The sequence below is a fragment of the Paramacrobiotus metropolitanus genome, unplaced genomic scaffold (assembly GCF_019649055.1).
Source record: "Paramacrobiotus metropolitanus isolate TYO unplaced genomic scaffold, Prichtersi_v1.0 Parri_scaffold0000054, whole genome shotgun sequence".
NCBI classification, from domain to species: domain Eukaryota; kingdom Metazoa; phylum Tardigrada; class Eutardigrada; order Parachela; family Macrobiotidae; genus Paramacrobiotus; species Paramacrobiotus metropolitanus.
This window is the reverse complement of record NW_026570274.1, coordinates 152,690-172,374: the sequence shown is the minus strand read 5'-3', so window position 1 is coordinate 172,374 and position 19,685 is coordinate 152,690. Positions and strand designations below refer to the sequence as shown.

The 19,685-nt window shown below is 42.1% G+C and overlaps 3 protein-coding genes and 1 long non-coding RNA gene across 5 annotated transcripts; 2 read left to right on the top strand and 2 right to left on the bottom strand.

Moving 5' to 3' along the window:
- The first annotated feature begins 775 nt into the window (after positions 1-775).
- LOC129592614 (D(2) dopamine receptor A-like) lies at positions 776-1,642 on the top strand. Its single transcript, XM_055488688.1, has one exon. It carries the CDS (start codon positions 776-778, stop codon positions 1,640-1,642), a length of 867 nt encoding a protein of 288 aa, XP_055344663.1.
- Positions 1,643-4,864: 3,222 nt separating this feature from the next.
- On the bottom strand, positions 4,865-11,296 carry LOC129592586 (uncharacterized). 2 transcript variants are annotated; one of them, XM_055488655.1, is made up of 10 exons: positions 11,025-11,296; positions 9,501-10,070; positions 8,420-9,031; positions 7,696-8,010; positions 7,035-7,277; positions 6,580-6,939; positions 6,226-6,406; positions 6,005-6,128; positions 5,664-5,777; positions 4,865-5,525 (listed from the first exon to the last, which is right to left on the bottom strand). In XM_055488655.1, the coding sequence occupies exons 1-10, from the start codon at positions 11,053-11,055 to the stop codon at positions 5,091-5,093; spliced, it is 2,985 nt and encodes a 994-aa protein (XP_055344630.1). In that variant the 5' UTR covers positions 11,056-11,296; the 3' UTR covers positions 4,865-5,090. The 2 variants fall into 2 exon arrangements, with proteins under 2 accessions (XP_055344630.1, XP_055344628.1); XM_055488653.1 differs by having other exon boundaries at positions 7,035-7,280; positions 11,025-11,295.
- Positions 11,297-13,807: 2,511 nt separating this feature from the next.
- Positions 13,808-15,662, top strand: LOC129592709 (uncharacterized). The gene is made up of 3 exons (XR_008691003.1): positions 13,808-14,062; positions 14,332-14,488; positions 15,120-15,662. It is a non-coding gene; the product is annotated as an uncharacterized LOC129592709 (long non-coding RNA).
- Positions 15,663-16,046: 384 nt separating this feature from the next.
- LOC129592613 (transmembrane protease serine 9-like) lies at positions 16,047-19,273 on the bottom strand. The gene is made up of 7 exons (XM_055488687.1): positions 19,156-19,273; positions 18,701-18,985; positions 18,610-18,627; positions 17,655-18,362; positions 16,553-16,695; positions 16,343-16,466; positions 16,047-16,261 (listed from the first exon to the last, which is right to left on the bottom strand). The coding sequence occupies exons 1-7, from the start codon at positions 19,271-19,273 to the stop codon at positions 16,176-16,178; spliced, it is 1,482 nt and encodes a 493-aa protein (XP_055344662.1). The 3' UTR covers positions 16,047-16,175.
- Between the last annotated feature and the right edge of the window lie 412 nt (positions 19,274-19,685).

Sequence of the window (19,685 nt, the reverse complement as noted above, 5' to 3'; positions counted from 1 at the left end):
GTTCTTCTGCCCCGTCTTCCCAACATTGTGATGTTGAATAGCAGATGAACTTCCAATCAATCCCACGCAATGGATGAGATAGCTTCCAGCAGTTGAAAGGTCACATTCAACCTTAACGGTTTCAAAAATTATATTCGATCCGACACGCGTGCAAAACCAAATGAAATGACAGCCATCACTTAACGCACAGCCAAATTTCGCGCAATGCTATCGAGTAACTAGGTTAACTCCCGCTGCCGATGAAAGGGACGGAGAGGCAATGAGAGGAGGGACAGGTAAGCGCGGGAGTAGCTGCGGTGACAAAGGGCAGGCAGGCAATCCGCTAGTAAACAGGACGATTCCGCATTCCACGGAGATAGAGAGGAGGCAGTCATCACGTCCGTGCGAAGTCCAACAATTGTCCATCAATGTCCTGCTTTAACGAGAATTCATGCTGGCCGGCGTTTCTCTTACCGCGTTAAACAAAGTTAGCGCACCAGCGCAAACTTCCATTAATGCGCGTAATATTAACGCTGTATTTTATACTTCCATGGACTAAAGGTGCAGCAAAGAAAGGCTTGTCCAGCTATCGATCAAGTACACGATCATCCCAAGGATTTTCGACCAAAACTCCTCCTATAAGCGATAAACTGAACTAGAGAATTTATTAGTATTTTTTGTAACTGCTTTCAGCTGTTGAATTGAACGTGAATTTATTAGTAATTTCTTTTAACTGCTTTCAGCTGCTACTTTCATTATTAATTATTAGGAAAATATTTCCAAACTTCGGGATCCCATGGCCAATAACTCATCCTTACTAATCAACAACCTGGTTATTGACCCCAGAGAACTGTACATCTGGTTCGTTCTGTCGGTTTTCATCACCATCATCGGAACATTGGCGTGCTGCGCTCTGCTTACCGTCATTATCAAGCAGCACAATTACCGCGACGGTACCAATCCGTTAATCATTCAACTACTTGCTGTTGACTGCTTTACACTGGCCATTCCGGCTTTGCTAGGATACATACAAATCTACCTGACCCAGATCGGCTCTCCGAGCTCCATCCGCTGCAAACCCGTGTTTTTCCTACACTATCTCGCCATATCAGTGTCCCATCTGATACAAGCCTGTCTGGCCGTTAATCGCTGCACTGCTGTCCAGTTTCCGCATTATTTCAACGCCGTTTCCCGTCGCAGCAGTGTTATTCTAATGACCGGCACCATCTGGATAATTACGCTGTGTTTTTCGGTGCCGTATATCTTTGGTATGGTGGCCACGTATGGACAGGCACCACCGCTTGGGCATTGCACCTTACTTGTCAATGATTTGCGGGTTTTCGGCATTCTGGGATCATTCGTGACGACTATTCCATTCTGTATCGAGGGACTATGTTACGCCATTATCTTACTTGTATTTCAGTGTCAGCGGCATCAGATTCGCGAACCAGTGACGCGAACGGATGTGCGCCGGGAAAAAAAGAAACGCAAAGAAAATATGATTTCGCTGGTGTTGTTGCTGTGTTTTTTGTGGTACATGGTTTGCTATTTGCCAAATACGATTATATCGTCGTACATGGGATGGTACTGGAGAAACCATTGGAATGCGTTCATTTGGATGCGAACGCTATTCGGCACTGCTCAAGCAGGAACACCGGTATGAACGTCAGTTTATAAACAAATCTAAGGTATCAAATGCAGACATATGTACCACATTAAGTGCGCACGTCAAATATTTAAATATGGTCTAGTTAAATGAACTTGTATCTCACGGTAGAATCTTCAGCTTGTTAATGATTTCTCTTAAAAATACGCATCTGCAGATCATATTGATTGTCGGAAATGCAGAATATCGCGCTGGAATATCGCAGTTATGAAAAGGGAAGATTAATAACGTCATTCCTCTGGGAGTTTCCTCGAATCGGTCTTTGTCCATGAAACGGCAATGCAGAAGCGATGGCTCCAGTGCAACAGACGAGAGCCATTCAGGCAGATTCTGAAAGATGCTGCTTCACCCAGATTTTGAAGGATGCATGCGCAGATCTGTCTGTACTGTAGCATCAACAAGGGTGCGCCATGTTTGGTTTGTCTATGATTATGTGTTCAAACCGTCACCCAAGCGTTTCAAATTTTCAACTGTTCACGTAAAGTGTTATGTAATCAAAAGTTATCCAGTGCCTTTTTTCGAAATGGCTTATTTTGCACATAAACTGGTTGATACATTGGGAAGCCATTATAACAATGCAGTAGCAACAAAAGGAGGGTTAACACTAATTTTTTAAAAAGGGAAACCAGAATGTCTGCCCTATCCTTCAAGTTACCAGACAGATACCTAATCTCAGTAATCTGCGACAATAGCTAGATTTTACACCAAAATGTTCTGCCCTGCCGTGACGCCATTCTGTTGTAAATATGTACTATGTAGTAGATTCTTCAATAATAGCAATTTTTCAAATTACAGTGCGTACTGCGTTTCTATAAATCCTTAGCTAAATCCTACCTTAGCTAAATCCTTAGCCAAATCTTACCTTAGTACCTTAGCTAAATCTTTTTTTGCCTAATCTACAGTAGATCCTCACAAAGTTACAGCAACTAGAAACCACAAGAGACAAGCTGGATATGTGGCTGAACCATACTGTCTTGTTTTGTTCTACTTTGCACAAAGACGTTACCACTACCAGATATGCCAAATGGAGGGTTCGCGCCTGGTCGTGTACCACTGTACATGTGTCAACATAGCTGACAAGAACATGTGAGCAAACGGATCGAGTGTTTGTCCAGCGGAGAAAAATGTGGAACAAATAACAGCATGTAGAAATCGCACCTAACACCGATTTGTCAAAAACGGTTACCGCATCATCGCCGGCAAGAATCATGCAGACATTGGAATTGCGACAACCCGGCTTTGGATCCCACAAGAAAAGGTTGACTTAAGCGGGATACGGTTGCTGAAAGACTTGATTTGGTTTTTTTTTATTTATTTAGATTTCCATGGAAAAACCACAGAATACTGCAGCTTTTCGCCTGCTTTCGTTGCACAATACTTTGTGGCTGAGCCTTATGCAGATCTGCGCTTATCCTTCATATGCAGCCAGTGCATCATCAAACCGAATCATCCGTGCGACCATCCGTGTCCTATCGATGGCGTATCTTGTGTTCCGTTTGGTTGTGATGTTGTTCCGGGAAACCGATCTGCCGCTGCCCACCTCCAACACGGCCCGCATGATCCTAGCCATTCCGCCCTACTTTTCACCGTTTCTGCAGACCTTCTGCGCACTCAGCATGTTTCACATCAACGACCTTCCATCAATCATCCGGCGCTTAACATTCGTCTGCACAACTCGCTTTTCTTGGAGGGAAACCACCACTGTTCTGGTTATCGGTATTTTCTTGCTGTCCTGCATGGCGACATCATGGATATCGTTTGCGTATTATGCTATCCGCACACTGGACGTTGTGCAAACCGCATTTTTTGTTAATCGCTATTCGGGAACATCCCTGGCGCGCTACGGGAAAGAAATCGTCACACTGGAGGAGTTTATCAGTACGACGAGTGTGATTGGATATCATAGCACCGCTTGCTGCCTGGCGGTGATGGGCTGTACGATCGGGTTGACCTTTTCTGTTTTGCGCCGATCGTTGACAAATCAAGAGAGTGTGAAATCTGGGGAACAGTGCATACTTGATCATTTACGCGTGATTGACATGACGACGATGCTGGGCAAGCGTTTTTCTATCATCAACTTGTGTATCTTCGTCGATCTGGTGTTTTATACGCTGGCGCGTATTGAGCAGATCTGTGAGATTGTGGCTAATGATGGAATTCCGCAGCCGAATTTCGTTGTAACCATGGCGTGGAACCTTATTCTAATGCTGGCAATAGTCATATCCATAGTTTATTCGGCAGAACAGGTATGAAATGCGCAGGATATCTACATAATTTCCACTACGTACATATAGATCTGTTGTAACTTGTAATCAACTGTTCTTAAAAATCCACATTATTTATTTGCCAAATTTCTAAAAGCGTACATGGATATTCGACTAATGAAGACATTAAGCTGACAAAACATAATAGGTATGAAAGTACAAAGATAATATGTACATTGTACAGTACTATTTGTACCATCCCTTAACATATGTTATTTACTGTAATTAAGAATTTATAAAATTTCATAGCATTTGGAAGCCAATTCAACATTCTTATACTCGTATTTCAAAATTTTTTAAATGCTAAACGTTACACAACGCTTCAAAAACGCCGAGTAGCATTGTGTTTCTTCCTAAATTACTCTTTAGGAAGAGCAATTCCTGTCAGAGCTAAAGGAAACGCTGTATGACACTACCGTTTTCACGCCTTCTGATTTGTCTGCCATACAAATCCGTGAGCACGTACGACGCTTCCGAACAATAAAACCCCGCTTCACTATTGGCGGTTTCCTCATAACCCGCGAAATTGCCGTCACGGTGTGTTGAAGACAGATAGGTTTCTGTAGCTTGCCATCTCTGAAGTTTACCTGTTACATTAAACATATAATTCGGCTCCATTTCGTTGCAGATTTTCTGCAGCTTTTTTGGTTACGTTCTGTTGTCGGCGGAGCTCAATGATCAGAAGGTTAGTCCGACTACCTGCATGGACCGGAATGAAACAATGCAGTTGATACTGGATACTGTGAGGATTTTCAAAAACCTGACAACCAACTAGAATACGTACAGAAACGTGCTGAACAGTTTCGTTAAAACGGACCAGGAGAGCAGCTCTCACTTTGACATCTCAGCGAGATATTTGGGAGTAAAATCGAAATAAGCTGAATAAGCGAAGTTTGTTGTACCAATTATCACAAACCCAGCACCAATGAATTTTTTGTTGTGCAGCCGTTGTCAGTACGCAAACAAGTTTTTATTTTTTATCCCCAGAGAATTGAAAACATGCAGCTGTCTATTACTAGAAGACTGCTGTGAATGTGCTCTAGTGTATGTGCGCTCAATAATGTTAGACGAAAAAAGAATAAACCAATAAAAAATTAATAAAATTGTCCACGAACACTCGCATGAATTCCAGATATCGACGAATCACTAAAAACAGTGCAATGACCGCACTTTGTTGGTCTTTATGTTTCTGATTTGAGAAAGTATTCGGCTACGGCTTGCGCGGACGGTCGCTGTATCGGATTGGGATCGACACACTTGCCTAAAATAACACGGTACGCGGACGGAACACGACGAATAGACGGAGGGACATCTGCGGATGTCTTCAGCTTAATCAATGTCACAATGTCGGGCGCGTCATAGAACTTTACACCACCCAGGAATTCCACGAGCGTCATGCCCAGTGCATACACATCCGACTCGCGGTTGGGCATGCGGAATTTATCGTCACCACGGGAGGATGTTACGAACAGCTCGGGTGCCATGTAGAAGATAGTGCCGCTTAATTCGGAGGCGTAGCGCTTTGTCGTCTCCTGTATTATGTCGTTTGTTGACCGACCGCTCATGCGACTGATGCCGAAATCGGTAACGTAAGCCTGTTTAGATACTTTGTCAACCTGCGAAAAAAATGCACAGTATAGCTGCTACCTTAGGATGGCATTTTAATGCCATTATCGCACCGATGATATCAACTTCGAGTTTCAGACATATGCTTGCGATTCGGTGTATTTATCTAACGACAGACTAAGACTTACCAAAACATTGCTTGGCTTCATGTCCTGGTGTATGACCTTTGCATTATCATGGAAATATCGCATGACATCAGCAATCTGCATGGCGATTGTGTGCTTTTCTTGACCCGTTAACTCCTGAAAAGACGCACTGAACATCATCAATTCGTATTTTTAAATAGAATCATGGAACTGTAAACTTTTCACTTTCGGATACATAGATATTGAATAATGTCACCGGTCTGCTTTTAACGATTATGAAAATCGTGCGCTTTTCACAACTGTTATTGTCACTGACAAAACATGTTTTTGCTTTCCAACTTTCATTTAAACTGACTACCACATATCCTTTGTCGCACCCTCACCATCTTGTTTTCGAAAATAATTTCATCCAGGTTGTAGCCGTGAATGACTTTTAGTACCAAATATACATCCGCCTCCTCAAGCGCGATGCCCAAAAACTGAACGACATGAGGATGGATGAGGCGGCTAAAATCAATGTGGTTGTGTACAGTGTACGTGCCACTTTGTTTCATCGGCCACAAGACCGAATGCACTGTAAAGTAACGATTCTTCTATAACGTACTTGTGAATTCGGGCTTCTTCCAAGATGCGTTTCCTTTCCTCGCCTTCGATGAGATCCGGCACAGCTATTTTCTTTACCGCGCACTGCGTGGCGCTCCATTTCGCTAAAAATACGGTGCCAAATCCTCCACTGCCAAGCTTCTTCTCCAGCTTGAGTTCCTTTTTCTGAATTATTTGTAAATCTGCAATACACTTCTGTCAAATTAGGGTGAGAAATAAAATAATAATAACGTATTATGTACTCATATATTACATACTTTTCAGTATAGACAATAGACACTTTTCATGCGGTCGTGGCAAAGATAAAGTTGGGAAACTTGTTAATTTTCCAGTGACATAAAGCAACGGAATTTACCTGCACCTGCGGAAGGTGATTGAGAAGGCGGGTTTGCACTACGTCCTTCTTCGCTGGATAACCTTGGCCGGATTGTAGGAGTATCAGAATATGCCTCCGTTGCTAAATCCGTCAGACCGACGGCTTTCGGATTAATATGATAGGTGCGCGATCCGCCCTCCACTTTTAAAATACATTTGGCATCCTCACTCTGTGTGGAACACGCAAATTTCACTATGGTTAGCGTGCGCCCGATAAGTTCCGACATGGAGTCGGACCAGCCTCCAAACTCCTCCGTCTGCAGCCCTTTGAGAATGGAAGCGGTGTGCATCACGCGTACTTTATCCCCAATCTTCACACTGGATCCATCGCCACATATCGCTACAAATATCATGACCACGCTTTATTTACAATACGAAAATATTTTTGTCTGTCGGTCTAGTGCTGTTGCCTATTAGCGTAAACATGTGCCTCACCCGTGGTAACTTTGCATAGAGCTCTTGGGTTCAGGCACAGAATCCCTTTGCCCAGAATGATGCGAGCGTCTCCATCAACGTCAAAAAATAGGATGCGCACGGTTTTCCCTAATGCCACGCGCATACGATCACCCATTCCTCCGTGACCTTTCTGTAATTCTGCTACTGTGTCATAATCGGGCATCACTTTGACCACATCCTCTCGCTTGATTGTTTCTCCGCTTCCATCGATGGCTTCGTAATCTTCTGTAAGGATGTCATAAAACCATGCAGTTTCCGACTGTACAAGCTTGTCGACAAATTGAGCATGTAAAGGAACAGATAAAGCGATATTAGCGCGAAGTTGCCGCTTGAATGATGGCCACTGCACTACGTTTATTGCAATGCGTAACTGCGCTTCGCAGCTAGATTGCCCGTTACTTCACCGACCGTTTTCTAGCCACATTCCGCCAGCCAGTTACAATTATTCTCATTAAAATATCTGGGCGTACCAAGCCACCAGCCATCCCGATGCATGTTACGTGTTTAAAGAGTGTGGCGTGGCGCGCCGTAGTACGGATTTACGCGCAACCCGTAAATTTGTAATGTTCGCTGTTCTGACGAATGCTCAATTTGTCGACAGGCTTGTACATAGCGCACTACTCGTAGTTCTTGGCCCTACCTCGAGAATCAATGGTAATTATGTCAGCGTGGCATATTAGAGTTCCGGGTAAAGAAAACGGGTTGATCTCCACATCACCATTGGGCAGCACCTTTTCGACCACACCGTGACTGCTACACATGTTGGGCAGATAGCGTAAATTATGCTCTGCTTGTTTCTTTCGAACTAGTGACTCATTGTCACTGATCTCCACGAATTTGCCCGCGGCCATTTTGCCCAGACGAAGAAACTTGACGGTGAAACTAAGACGCTTGGCAGTCTCTGCGTGTCCACTGATTACCTTCGCCATTGTCGCTTTTGCTGTAGCCTCCTTATCTATAAAACTTAACACATTCATTCTGTGACAGTTTTGCCAATCTTTGTCAGTGGGCAATTTGGAAACATAACTGTGTATGATTTAAAAAATCTTCCTCGATTAAACCGTAATCTAACCAGGCATAATTTTTTGGCTTAATATGTAATTACATACATTACGAGCTACGGCTGCTGAAAAAAATATTACGGCGTGAGACTTTGCTGTACATTTGACGCTTGCTCGCTCATAAAGTATGCGTTCTCAAACATATTCTTTGCGTTTGCTGAATTTGGAATAACAGGTTTTCACTATAGAATCCAGATACCGTAATTTTGCTTTATGAGAAGCCCATGTTCGAACGTAATTATGCCTTTCAGTTAATCAGTAACATTATATTTGTTTTGCAAGTGCAATGACCTATCAACTTACCGAAGTTTTGCAGTTTTTTTAACAGTTCCCCTTGTTTCAGTTCACTGAGTTTGGAGCACATGTAAATGCCCAGATCCTTGTTATCCGTGACTATGGCAAGAAAAACACTGCGACTGAAATCTTCTACCGCATACTTGTCGGCTCGGTGTTCTCTTGTCAAACAGTCCGCTGCTGCTGTATTGCCAAATATGGAAGCCATGGACAAAGCACTTAGACCTTCGTCGTTTTTGTAGGTGAAATCGCATTTCGGATGGGCTAAAATTAAATTCACGATGGATATTCGTGGCGGCTCACTAATACCGCCACAAGCGAACACCGACATCATCAGAGCGGTCATGTTCTTAAAACCAGCGGCCACCGAATTCACATCGATACGCGGCGATTCCAGCAATAACTGCATTACAACGGGATTACGACCGCACGCTGCCAGCATCAGCGGAGTCAAGCCGGCTACTTTGGCGTTAACATCGGTTGATGATTGGCGGAGGATCTGCTTGACATCGGTGACACTTTCCCGTAATACTGCCAGATGCAACGGCGCCAGATTGTTCAGGGTATCCTTTAAATGATTGTCATCGGTGGATTCAGACTCTTTCTTTCCTTCTGCGGCTTCTGTAAAAACTCTTGAGAGATTCAAATATGAATATTTTCCTAACTATCTGACGACTTACAGATTCAGATACGTGTATAGTTTTACTATAATAAAACAATATTAATTCCGTACTCCATCGCCTGTTTATCTGTAACTCTGCGTATGCAGTACTGGCAGTACGTACAGTCGGTACACATATAACGTTATTACAGTAGTTGAAATTTCACAAAATTATAATTGGTTGAACCCATTGTCGTTACCAGATCAAGATGAAACGGATGAAAGTCATGATGACAAACCGCAAAATCTACAGCTTTATAGTTCGCCCACTGTACAGTATAATGTCATCTTAATATCTTATCAAAGAGAAAATTGTGTTTCTATTAGCAGCAGATTTGGAAAGCTACCGAGTAGCACAGAGCAGATTTGTAGTGTTGTACTGCAAAAAGTTGTTTCTATCCAACCGTATCGTGTCTTACGTAGTGTTACCTTTAATGGCTTCAAGCAATAACCTCTGGATTGCTTCGGGTACGTTTTCTAGAACGGCTCTAATCAATTCGTTATTCCCATTGCGAAAAGCCAGAATACAGGCATTCAGCACATCCCCTTGTGCGTACTGCTTGATACGGTCGCCTCGCGTAAGATAGCCAATAATGGCGGCATTGCCCGTACCAACGGCCAGCTCCAGCGCCGTCATATCATCGGAATTGCGCAGCCCAAGCTGACACTGTGGATGGGCGGCTAGCATCTCTATTTTGCGCAAGATGATCGTCTTGGAATTGGGCTGCGCGGCGAATACAACAGCAATCATCAGCGGGGTCAGTTTGTCATCCTGTGTCGCTCGGTTGATGTCCAGACGCGGGCATTGTAGGAGCTCGCGGAAGACATCAATGCCAATCTGATCCGCAATAGCGATCATTAACGGTGTTAGCCCATCCGCTTCCCGGTTAACATCGGTGCTGCTACTGGCGCACAAACGGCGAACGGTTGCAGCGTTGCCCTGGACCACCGCCACGTGAAGGGCGCCAGCTCCAGCGCCGGTATTCAGGGACAAAGGCGCTAGAATAGAAGTTGAACATTAATATGGTATTGCTGGCTAATGGTCATCGTTAGATTCGCCCTGTAGCGGTTTACAGGAACATTACGCACAGCGTTTTACTGTCTCTACTCGTACATGGTACTGATGTATTTTATCAACTACTGATCCAGTTATAGTATTTTTTCGTTAGGGTTTGGATGTGGTCTTTATTTCAGGCTCGCAAAACAATTTTTAAAAATAGGAGTGTTGCAAAACCGACCCTTCGTGGGACTCTATTTCGGGTTGGCTTTTAAAGCTGGAGGCTCTACAATTGATAAAATACGGTGTTACTGTTCTGTTCTGCTGTAGTACTTATTGATAAAGTCGATAGAAAACTGCAAAAACCGCACGTTGATCGTTATAGTAGTATCTGTAGATTAGTAGGTATGCTGTGCAGTGTGCATCGGTTTCGAAAACTTGCATGCTTAAGTAGTCGTCAAACCAATAAGTTGTCATGCATTCAGGAAATCAAAAAAAAATTATTTACCTTGATTTAACTAGAAAAACAAACTAGATCCCTAGTCCCTACAGATACCGCGAAAAGTTAGCATAGAAAAATTATCACAAACAAAAGCAGACAAAATTTAACCAGAAGCTTCGGAATTTCTGCCTGATCTTCGGTTTCGGTTTTGTCAAATTTAATACATACGTTAAATGAAATCATGCATTAAAGTAACCGGTTATTTATCTATTCATCTAATAAATTAATTCATTTTTATTAGTTTTGGTTTAACTAAATTTTTCAGATTTGAAAATAGAACTTTTTTTCAGACTTTTTTTAGGTTCAAAAGCCTTGGGTATCAGTGAAATTAAAGACGGTCCAAATTAGCTGATTTGCGCTATAAAAACCAGGTTCTTTGTGATGTGATCTCAAATTAACTATCTAATATAAGCGAAGTTCAAGTTTATGGAACAGGAAATGGCATCCTACTTACCTCGGTTTGGTTTACTCCCCTTTCCCCCCATAATGGGAAATTTTTGCAGGTTTACTTTATAGGAGGCAAAACGTTTGACGAAAATAATTATAAAGGCAAATAGAGCTGTAATTTGCCTTGTACGATGTTCAGCCCAGTTTCAGAGACACCCCTTGACTATAGATTTTCAATTGGGCTTTGTTTCAATCGTCTGATCATTTTTAAAATTTGTTATCTGCCCGATAACGTTAAATTTCCGTATTAACCTGCTACTCAAAGTCTCATACAGACAGAAGAGTGAGCCAGTATGTTAAACGATAGGACTAAAGTAGACTTCCGTACCATCCTCGGTCAGCTGATTAATACAATATTACTTACTTCGTATGAAAAACTGATAAGCGGTACTGTACAGATATCTCTAACCGTGGCTATGCCATGTTTTATTTGATCGGTAATCGGTATAACCTTTTATAGGTGCTACATGATGCATACACTTTGCCTCGATGTGATACCGTACGTGTTAATCTACGGTGTTATACGTGTTATACTCCTCGGCCTTTGTATGAAAACTGATAAGCCTCTGAGACTCTGGCCGTGGCTATGTCGTGTTTTGTTTGATCGGTATATGGCTATGTGTAGTGCACAAACTTTGCTGCGTTGTGATATGTGTTATTTACGTTAGATATCATTGGTAGAATGACAGCTTATAATGACAGACAGACATAATGACATAAGGTATTGGTCACTATTACGGTATTGGCTTTGACTTTATTAACTGTGCAGACTCTCCAGCTGGGTACAAACGTTATATTTAACCCTCCATTCGTATTGTAAACCATTGGACTAACTTCTTCATCCGTATAATAATAAGTATTATGAATAATTGTTATTCAAACCTAAAGCAGAATCGGACACTCCATTCCCATAGTCCGCTTCCCATCTTACGCAGTCCTCAATTGTTTACATAGTTTGCCTTTGAAATTTATGCAAATATAAACTTTCAAAATAACATAAATGCTTCGATTTACACATAAATTCGCCGACTACAAATAATGATCTCACACTCAATTACAATAAAGACGGCTGCTGATCTCAGCTCCGATAATGCTAGTTTTGCAGCTGGCTCAAAGATTTTCTAATGGATTTCTGTAGCACAGAAAACACCAGAGAACTTAAATTTTGATGTTTTAAAGAAGGCTGCACCACGTACAGACTGTAGCACGAGCAAACAAAGTAGATCGCACGAGCAGTAGATAGGTTTTGTCTTTTGTGCGAGATTGCTACTTATGATTGGCAGATTATTGTATAAGTAAATGTCTAATGCAAAGTGTCTAATTTAACATTAGACGGACAACATTTGCCCAATAATACAGCTGGCTTAAACTGCAATTAATTATTGCAGGTTTTCATAAATGAAAAGTTTAGAAGCTTTTAGCAACATAGTGAACAGTTTTACTGCCAACTTTATCGTTAGTTATTTTATTGGACTAACCGGCGCGTAGTTATAAACGAGTTAACTGTGCACTGCTGTTTTCTAAACAAACATACTAAAAATGGAGCCCAAGGGGCCTGGCAATAGTCCAGTCCATGATATAAGTTTTTCGCAAGAACCACCATAACTATACCTTATCGATCGCTTGTCGTGTAGCTAGACGACCGCCATCGAAGTGGCAGTGTACAGAATACCTTAAAGCAACCGCAACTGATTTCTAGGTGTCTTCGAATTTAATTTTTTTGCTCGTGCTGCGTGGTGTGGCCTTCTTTGAAACATCAAAATTTAAGTTCTCTGGTGATTTCTGTGCTAGAAAAGTCCACTCCTAGAGAAGTTAAAGCGCAGGGGCATTAAGAGGAGCGTTGGAAGTCGACTACCATACAACGAGTTTGTATGGTATCCACACTTACCAGTTAGTCACTTACCATATGCTCGCACTTAACCATACGCTACGGTTAAGTGTATGGCTATGGTTGCGAAGCAGTTGCGTTGCAGTCTAGACTCTAATTCACTCAATCGTCACACTTTACGCAAACTTTGTAACATTGGACATGCATTATTAATTCTTCCCTGATTAAGCTGTCAGATTGACGCATCGCTGTACTTTCATATAGCAAATTATTTAAAAAGGTCTAGGTTTATGCACGACTACTTCTAGATCTGTGCATAAATTGGCCGATGTCCGATAACTATTACCTCGTATAATTAATTTTTAAAATTTTTGCTGATCGTATATACGTATATTTTCTGGCCAGTCTCCCCTGATTGTATAAACATCCTTTTCCACGGGTAGCAGAAAGAATCGGTTGATTTTCCCTATTTACGCAGAATAGCGTTAATTATCTGTTCACTTTAAGCGTTATCCAGATCCAGGAAGTATGGTGTTTTCCCTGACGTACTTTTATGACGCTGATCGCTCTAATCCCGCTTATTACGGTCAAGACCTGGAATAGCAGAAGAGAAAATGTCCTACGTATTCTCTTCTAATAGCTGAAATAATAAAATACGTATAACCACAGTGTGAGGTATATACGGCTTTGATTATATTTCGGTTGTCGGATAATTGTGCTTCTGAAACGGGAAAGGTGGAGCGCCAAATATATATACATAGTAATTCTACCAACTAATTCAACTATTCACCCACATTACAGTCCACACGTGCGCAGCTCCCAGCGGACTGATTGTTTATTGACAGAATGCCCGGCATCAATACAGCTAATAGAAATTATTCTGACAATTTTCAGTTCCGGTTACGAGCCAATAAATATGAGGTGCATTTTTACTTGCCATTGGCATTATCCTGTCACAGAATTTGAGCTTCGTATACGCTTATGTCAGTACATGGATTCTGCGCCAGTTTGTCATGCTTTTTGTCCTGCTGTGTAGCGCCTATCTATAGCTGACCTTTGGTGTTGCTCCACTGCAATTATTACTTCACTAGAATTTGTGTTAGATTTCCTTCAACATGGAATTAATGCACAGTAGTGTGTTGTTTCTACTCACCATTTTATCGGGTTCGGTACTTGTCCGTTCGTGGCTGTTGATGGATCGCCCTATGATGCCTTCGGTTTGTACGTTAATTGTGGCTTTTTTAGACGGTTAGCATTTGAGTGAAATTTTAAAACAATAGACAATAGTATTATGATTGTATCATCGCTACTTTTTCTACATTTACACAACCGCTGTATTTTATTGTATGTGGCTGCATTTACATGTAGATACATGGCAACGACGACACTGTAGTAAAAACTTAAAAACCGCCGCAAACGGTTAACTAGGGTAAAGTTCTGCCATGTTTAATCAGGCTGTCGTACTTGTACAGATACTTTGCTTTAGGAACAAGACACCGAAGACCCAAAGACAAGAAGAGCCCAAGATTTGGGTATTCCGTTGCATTACCTTAAGCAGTACATGCGGTCACCGCACCATTCCCAAACGGAGCGACAACGTCGGTTAAATTCTGCCTTTTTAAAAGGCTTGGCTAAAACTTTCGGTACGCTTGTTTTCTTATGAGTACTGTACACTGTACAGTGTCGCGTGCTGGCGTGGTACACGCCGATTACATTCACTACCCTACTACATGAAACGACGGACATCCAATAACTGACTGGGCACTACCACACATAAAACTATAATTACCGATACTTTACATATATCAAGCAAATCAACTATAAACAAAAAAAGTTTTATTGGTTTTTTGTCTGCATTAACAGTAAACTTTACAAATAAACGATGGATAGCTGTTCCAAACATGGCGCAAGTAACTAAATATTGCGGTACATGAGCACAAGCCGGATCAACAGGGCAGTACGCGGACGACTGCATCATACTTACCTCAATGATAAATTAATTAGATACCTTCAAACGTCAATTTATTTATATAATTTTTGATTATAAAATTTTTTATCACTATGTGTTATTTTTATTTAATATTTTCGGTGTTTATTTTACATAAACATTCGGCGTGCACTACCTCTTCCAACTTCTTTGAAGTTTGGCGTAACTTTTCAACTGACATTTTCGGTATACTTATTTGAGCGTGGTGATTGTTGAACGAGCTTGTGCATAAGATATTGCGTAGAAAATTGTTGCTAGAATAGTGCAGGAAACGTATCGTTTTACAGGCAATCGAATTCACATCAACGAGGATATTGGATCGAGTTAGCCGTAATGACAACTCAAATGGATCGGACACTGTTATCTGTAATACAGTTTTTTTGTACAAAATTCTTTCGGAAGCGCATAGCAAAAATTGGAATGTAGCTGCTATGCTGAAAATAAATTTGTAATTCAGCATTTGAAACTTTTATTACCCAATAACCACAACATACCTGTAAAATGTCGCAGTCTGGACAGCTTTCGGTTGTTACAAATCCACGCTTGTACAAACAGTACTCTGTACTGTATTTGTATAATGAGCACCACCTTCTGCATGATTTTGCTCTAGCAGTTACTCTGCAACTACTGTATTACTGTTAATAATATTATTGGAATTGTAAATTCGCTTAGCTTAGTGCAATTTTCGACTACGTACGTACTTAATATGTAAAAACAATGTACTGGGAGTATACTAGTATTTCGTTGTTTCTGTTTTTCCTTGATGCAATCGCTGAGCGCAGTGATTTTCTCTAAAGCGCTGCAAATACAGTACGAATATAAAACGGTGGGCCGCAAATCACCATTCGTTAAGCGCCCACAAGTGCTAATCGTAAGCTATGTACGAGGTCAGCTATGTATGTAAGCATGTACATGCAGAACTGCTGCGCGCATGCAATAAAGTGCTCATCAGAAAACGGCGTATGAAACATAGGGAGTATTTTTTTTTGTATGGTGTTGAAAGTTAGCTTCGCATCAGTTGAATGTCACCAACATTGCCTGTTAATTGTTGCATTGGTGCTGTATATACATAGCTCAAGTTACTGGAATTGGGCTGATCTTTAATTGCTGCGTTGTGGCGGTCAAGGTTTTTAAGCAAGACCAGTTTTTATCTTTTAATTTTTTTATTTAAACGAGTTTCTCCAAACAAAATTCATGCGCATTTAAAAATCAATATCAATCCTCTAACCGGTCCAGCATTACCGGATCGCATTTCGATCTACGTAATACAATCATTTGTATGCTAGCATGAATAATACTAACTACAGCCATTGTAGCTTCCTGTTTTCAACAGCACCAGCGGTCTAGTTGCTTTCCATCCTTTCCCTTATCCACGGCCGGAGCGCAGAGATTTTCGAATAAATTCCGGGAATACCGGGTCTCGCACACCCTGCATAGCGTGATTATAGAACGAATTCGACAACCTGAACAATACGCTGACGTAGTTGTTCCGCAAATTTTACCCACGTACCGAGTCCGTATGACACTAATCCATGTAACACCCATCGGCCGTTTTCTTCACAGACCAATGGTCCTCCCGAGTCGCCCTGACAGGCATCATGTCCGCCTTCGTCTACACGGAATCCTGCGCAAAACTGTAACGTTGTCAAATGACGGCGCACGGCGTTGTTTACACTGCACAGGCCGTATCGCTTACGAATACCGGCAATCATAAACGTACCATTGTGTCCGTAATGCGTACTTGAGAAGAGACATCGGATACGTCCTTGTTGAGAGCCAGTCGACATTCATCATTAGTGTACAATGTGTCGATCGTTAACTGTTGAAGATCGTCCGGGCCGGTGGCGATTTCGCCGAGTTCGGCTAATATAATTGTGAAACGTTTTATATCACGGTAGAAATTTCGCTACATGGCAGCCTATAAACTTCCAGTCTTAAATTTTTTTGAAATTTTTTAACCTTATTTATAAACCTTTTTTTAAACTTTTCTTGAAAACCTTTTTTTAACCTTATTTTTTCAACCTTAATTTTTTTATTTACAATGTACGACAAAAAGAGGTTGAACCGATTAGTCGGTCCGCGGTTCAAAATAACCTCGCAACGACACGCCACCACTAAAACTTGGACGCTTACTCACTACTTTCAGACGCTCGCGCTCCGTGAATATCAAAGTGCAGCTATACTAGTTGCATATCAAAAGGTGTAGAAAAAAATTTTAAACTTTTTGATACTGAACCTGTGGCTGTTTATGGCGAACAGCACAAATTCTAGCCATTTTGCTTTCCCATAGACTTAAGCATTGATTGCAAGCCAAACGGTTATGCGCACAGATCCTATGCTGACAGCTGTGCCTACGAGAAAGCAAAATGGCAAGAATTTGTGCTGTTCGCCATAAACAGCCACAGGTTTAGTATCAAAAAGTTTAAAATTTTTTTCTACACCTTTTGATATGCAACTAGTATAGCTGCACTTTGATATTCACGGGGCGCGAGCGTCTGAAAGTAGTGAGTAAGCGTCCGTGTCGTTGGTTGAAACCGACTAATCGGTTCAACCTCTTTTTGTCGTACATTGTATGTTTCCAACATTATTTTTTAAAAAAGACGGATAGCAAATCTTCAGACTTAGTACTACTCAGACGTTTCAGAGCCTTAAAAATTATCCTGATAATTCATAAATTATCGCTGGTATTCGAAATTATTGTACTTAACTTCCAGTCTTCTAGTACAGTATTTTTCGACGCTATGCTACCGTAGCTAGTACAGTAGTTTCGGTGTAGTGGTATGTCTATAATCCGCGCTGCGTTAAGAAACTGCATAACTTACATATCTGTTCGGCATTTGTAACACCCCATCCCGCCGTCAGACACTTGACGCGTCCGTTAACCGCCACCTGATCCAGCGCACGTGTCGGCAGACACACGGCCTGCACGTTGGCCGTGAACTGCAGCGGTACCCTCAGTTTAACCAGGGCCACATCATGCGAGATCCCACGATAATTAATATACTCCTCATGCCGCACAATCCGCTCCACATCGAACAAATTCTTCAACCGGGCATTCTTCAGATCCTGTGTCCCGATGACCACCGCCATTTTCGGCTGCACGGCGGCGTCCTGTTCGATGATTCGCGGGAAGCAGTGACCGGCGGTGATGACCCACTGCTCCCCGATCACGGCGCAGCCGCACTGGTGGCGGCGTCCATGCACCAGCGAGCACATCCAGGGCCAGGAGGCGCGCGGGGCACTGCTGCCGCCGACGATGCGGGCGGTGGTCTGGTTAGGCAGGCGACCGCAGGTGTGGGGCGGGGAAGGAGCGGGACTGACGATGGGCATGGCCGGAATGGGGATGAGGTTGATCCCACTGCCTTCCGGAGGATTGGGTTGTGCGGGCGCGATGGTTTGAAAGGTGGCTTCGAAGCCGGTGCGGCTAGTTCCGGTGGGGAAGATGTGGGTGCAGAAGTCAACGAGCAGTCTGTTCGTGGAACTGGTGAACGTTGGTTGTGGGGTGCGTTTGAGGAGGGCATGGTTTATACCTATAATTCACGCGTTTTATGCACAACTGTAGCTAATAAATAAAACATTCTTGATCGACTAATTTGTTTTTTTATTGAAAAATATTATTAATGATACGCAAACGTGCGCATTCGTGCAGTTTATGGTTTACAAACGGACTAAAAACTGAATAAGTGCTACTTTATTTCTAAAACGTAAGTTAATTTGTAAGTTAATTCTGTCGATTATCCGTGTGGACAGAGTTTTATGGCTTTGAGTAAGGCTTACCCAAGTACTCGTTTCCAGCTATAAAAGCAGACAATATTGATTAGACAGCGCTGTAATTGTACAGGTAAAATTGGTCTAATAGAAGGATTACCAGTGCCCAGCGCTTTGTAGCGGTCCACATTGCACATGAACCCCAGTTTCCCCTCCAGACTCCCATCAATAACCACAGCGTAGTCAAACTCCCGGATACCGATACTCTCGAAGCGGATGGTGACGTTGCCCTTGCGTGTTGACTCAATCTCCCAACGGCATCGCGTCCCCGGCTCATACAGCTGACTTTTGGAGAAGCCTGGATGCGACAATAGATTACCGTGGCTCTGGTGCAGTTTGAAGCCGCAGTTGGCGTTCTGTGGGATGTTGTAACTTAGACGCGGATCTACAGAGATTCAGTCATACTTATTAATTTGCCGATATAAATACCAAATCAAATAACTTTATATACAACTTGTACTCGTTCACCATGACTAAAGAACCGAAATAAAGAACCTAAATAAATGAACCGAATGTGTAGACAGTGGATAACCGGTTGCAGTATGTACTATGTACCTGGTTTGATGGTGCTGGACGCTCCAGGTAGAGGATGTGGTGTTTGTACAAAGAACGCACTGGACACGTTCACTGTTAATGCCAGTATCAGAATCCACGCAGCAACAGTGTCCCGCATAGTGAAAAAGTGTAACATGCAAGTGGATTAATCACATGCTTAAAGCCGTACTCAATCAAACACCAGCTTGCAGCTTACAACAAGTAAGCTAGTTAGCACACGGAAGCGACAAGATGTTGTCGCATAGCTTCTTGTTGTCGCATTGTGCAACTGGTTCGTTAGCAATCGGATCTTTAAGCAACACATCATTTTGAGTGTAGTCAGTTAACAACTTCAGTTTATTTTATCTCCGTAATGTTGTTGTTTCTCTCAGTGCAGTTTATCAGTAAAACGCTCAGATTACAAATGCATTTATACTTGGGCTAATTTGCTTACTGCTATTATGTCTAATTTTCAAAAGACGGATACAGGTAGAATATTTGCTTTCTCGTTACAGAATATTTGTTAACGGTAAATCGACGCACACACTGAA

Excerpts from the sequence above, each read along its gene's own strand:
- LOC129592614 (XM_055488688.1), top strand. The coding sequence starts at position 776 with ATGGCCAATAACTCATCCTTACTAATCAACAACCTGGTTATTGACCCC.
- LOC129592586 (XM_055488653.1), bottom strand. The coding sequence starts at position 11,055 with ATGGGGGGAAAGGGGAGTAAACCAAACCGAG. Across the intron at positions 9,032-9,500 it reads ATTGCTTGAAGCCATTAAAG|AAGCCGCAGAAGGAAAGAAA; the intron begins GTAACACTACGT and ends GAGTTTTTACAG. Across the intron at positions 6,129-6,225 it reads GAAGAAGCCCGAATTCACAA|CCGCCTCATCCATCCTCATG; the intron begins GTACGTTATAGA and ends CATTGATTTTAG.
- LOC129592613 (XM_055488687.1), bottom strand. The coding sequence starts at position 19,273 with ATGCGGGACACTGTTGCTGCGTGGATTCTGATACTGGCATTAACAGTG. Across the intron at positions 16,467-16,552 it reads TACGCATTACGGACACAATG|TTTTGCGCAGGATTCCGTGT; the intron begins GTACGTTTATGA and ends ACAACGTTACAG. Across the intron at positions 16,262-16,342 it reads ATTAGTGTCATACGGACTCG|GGTGTGCGAGACCCGGTATT; the intron begins GTACGTGGGTAA and ends CACGCTATGCAG.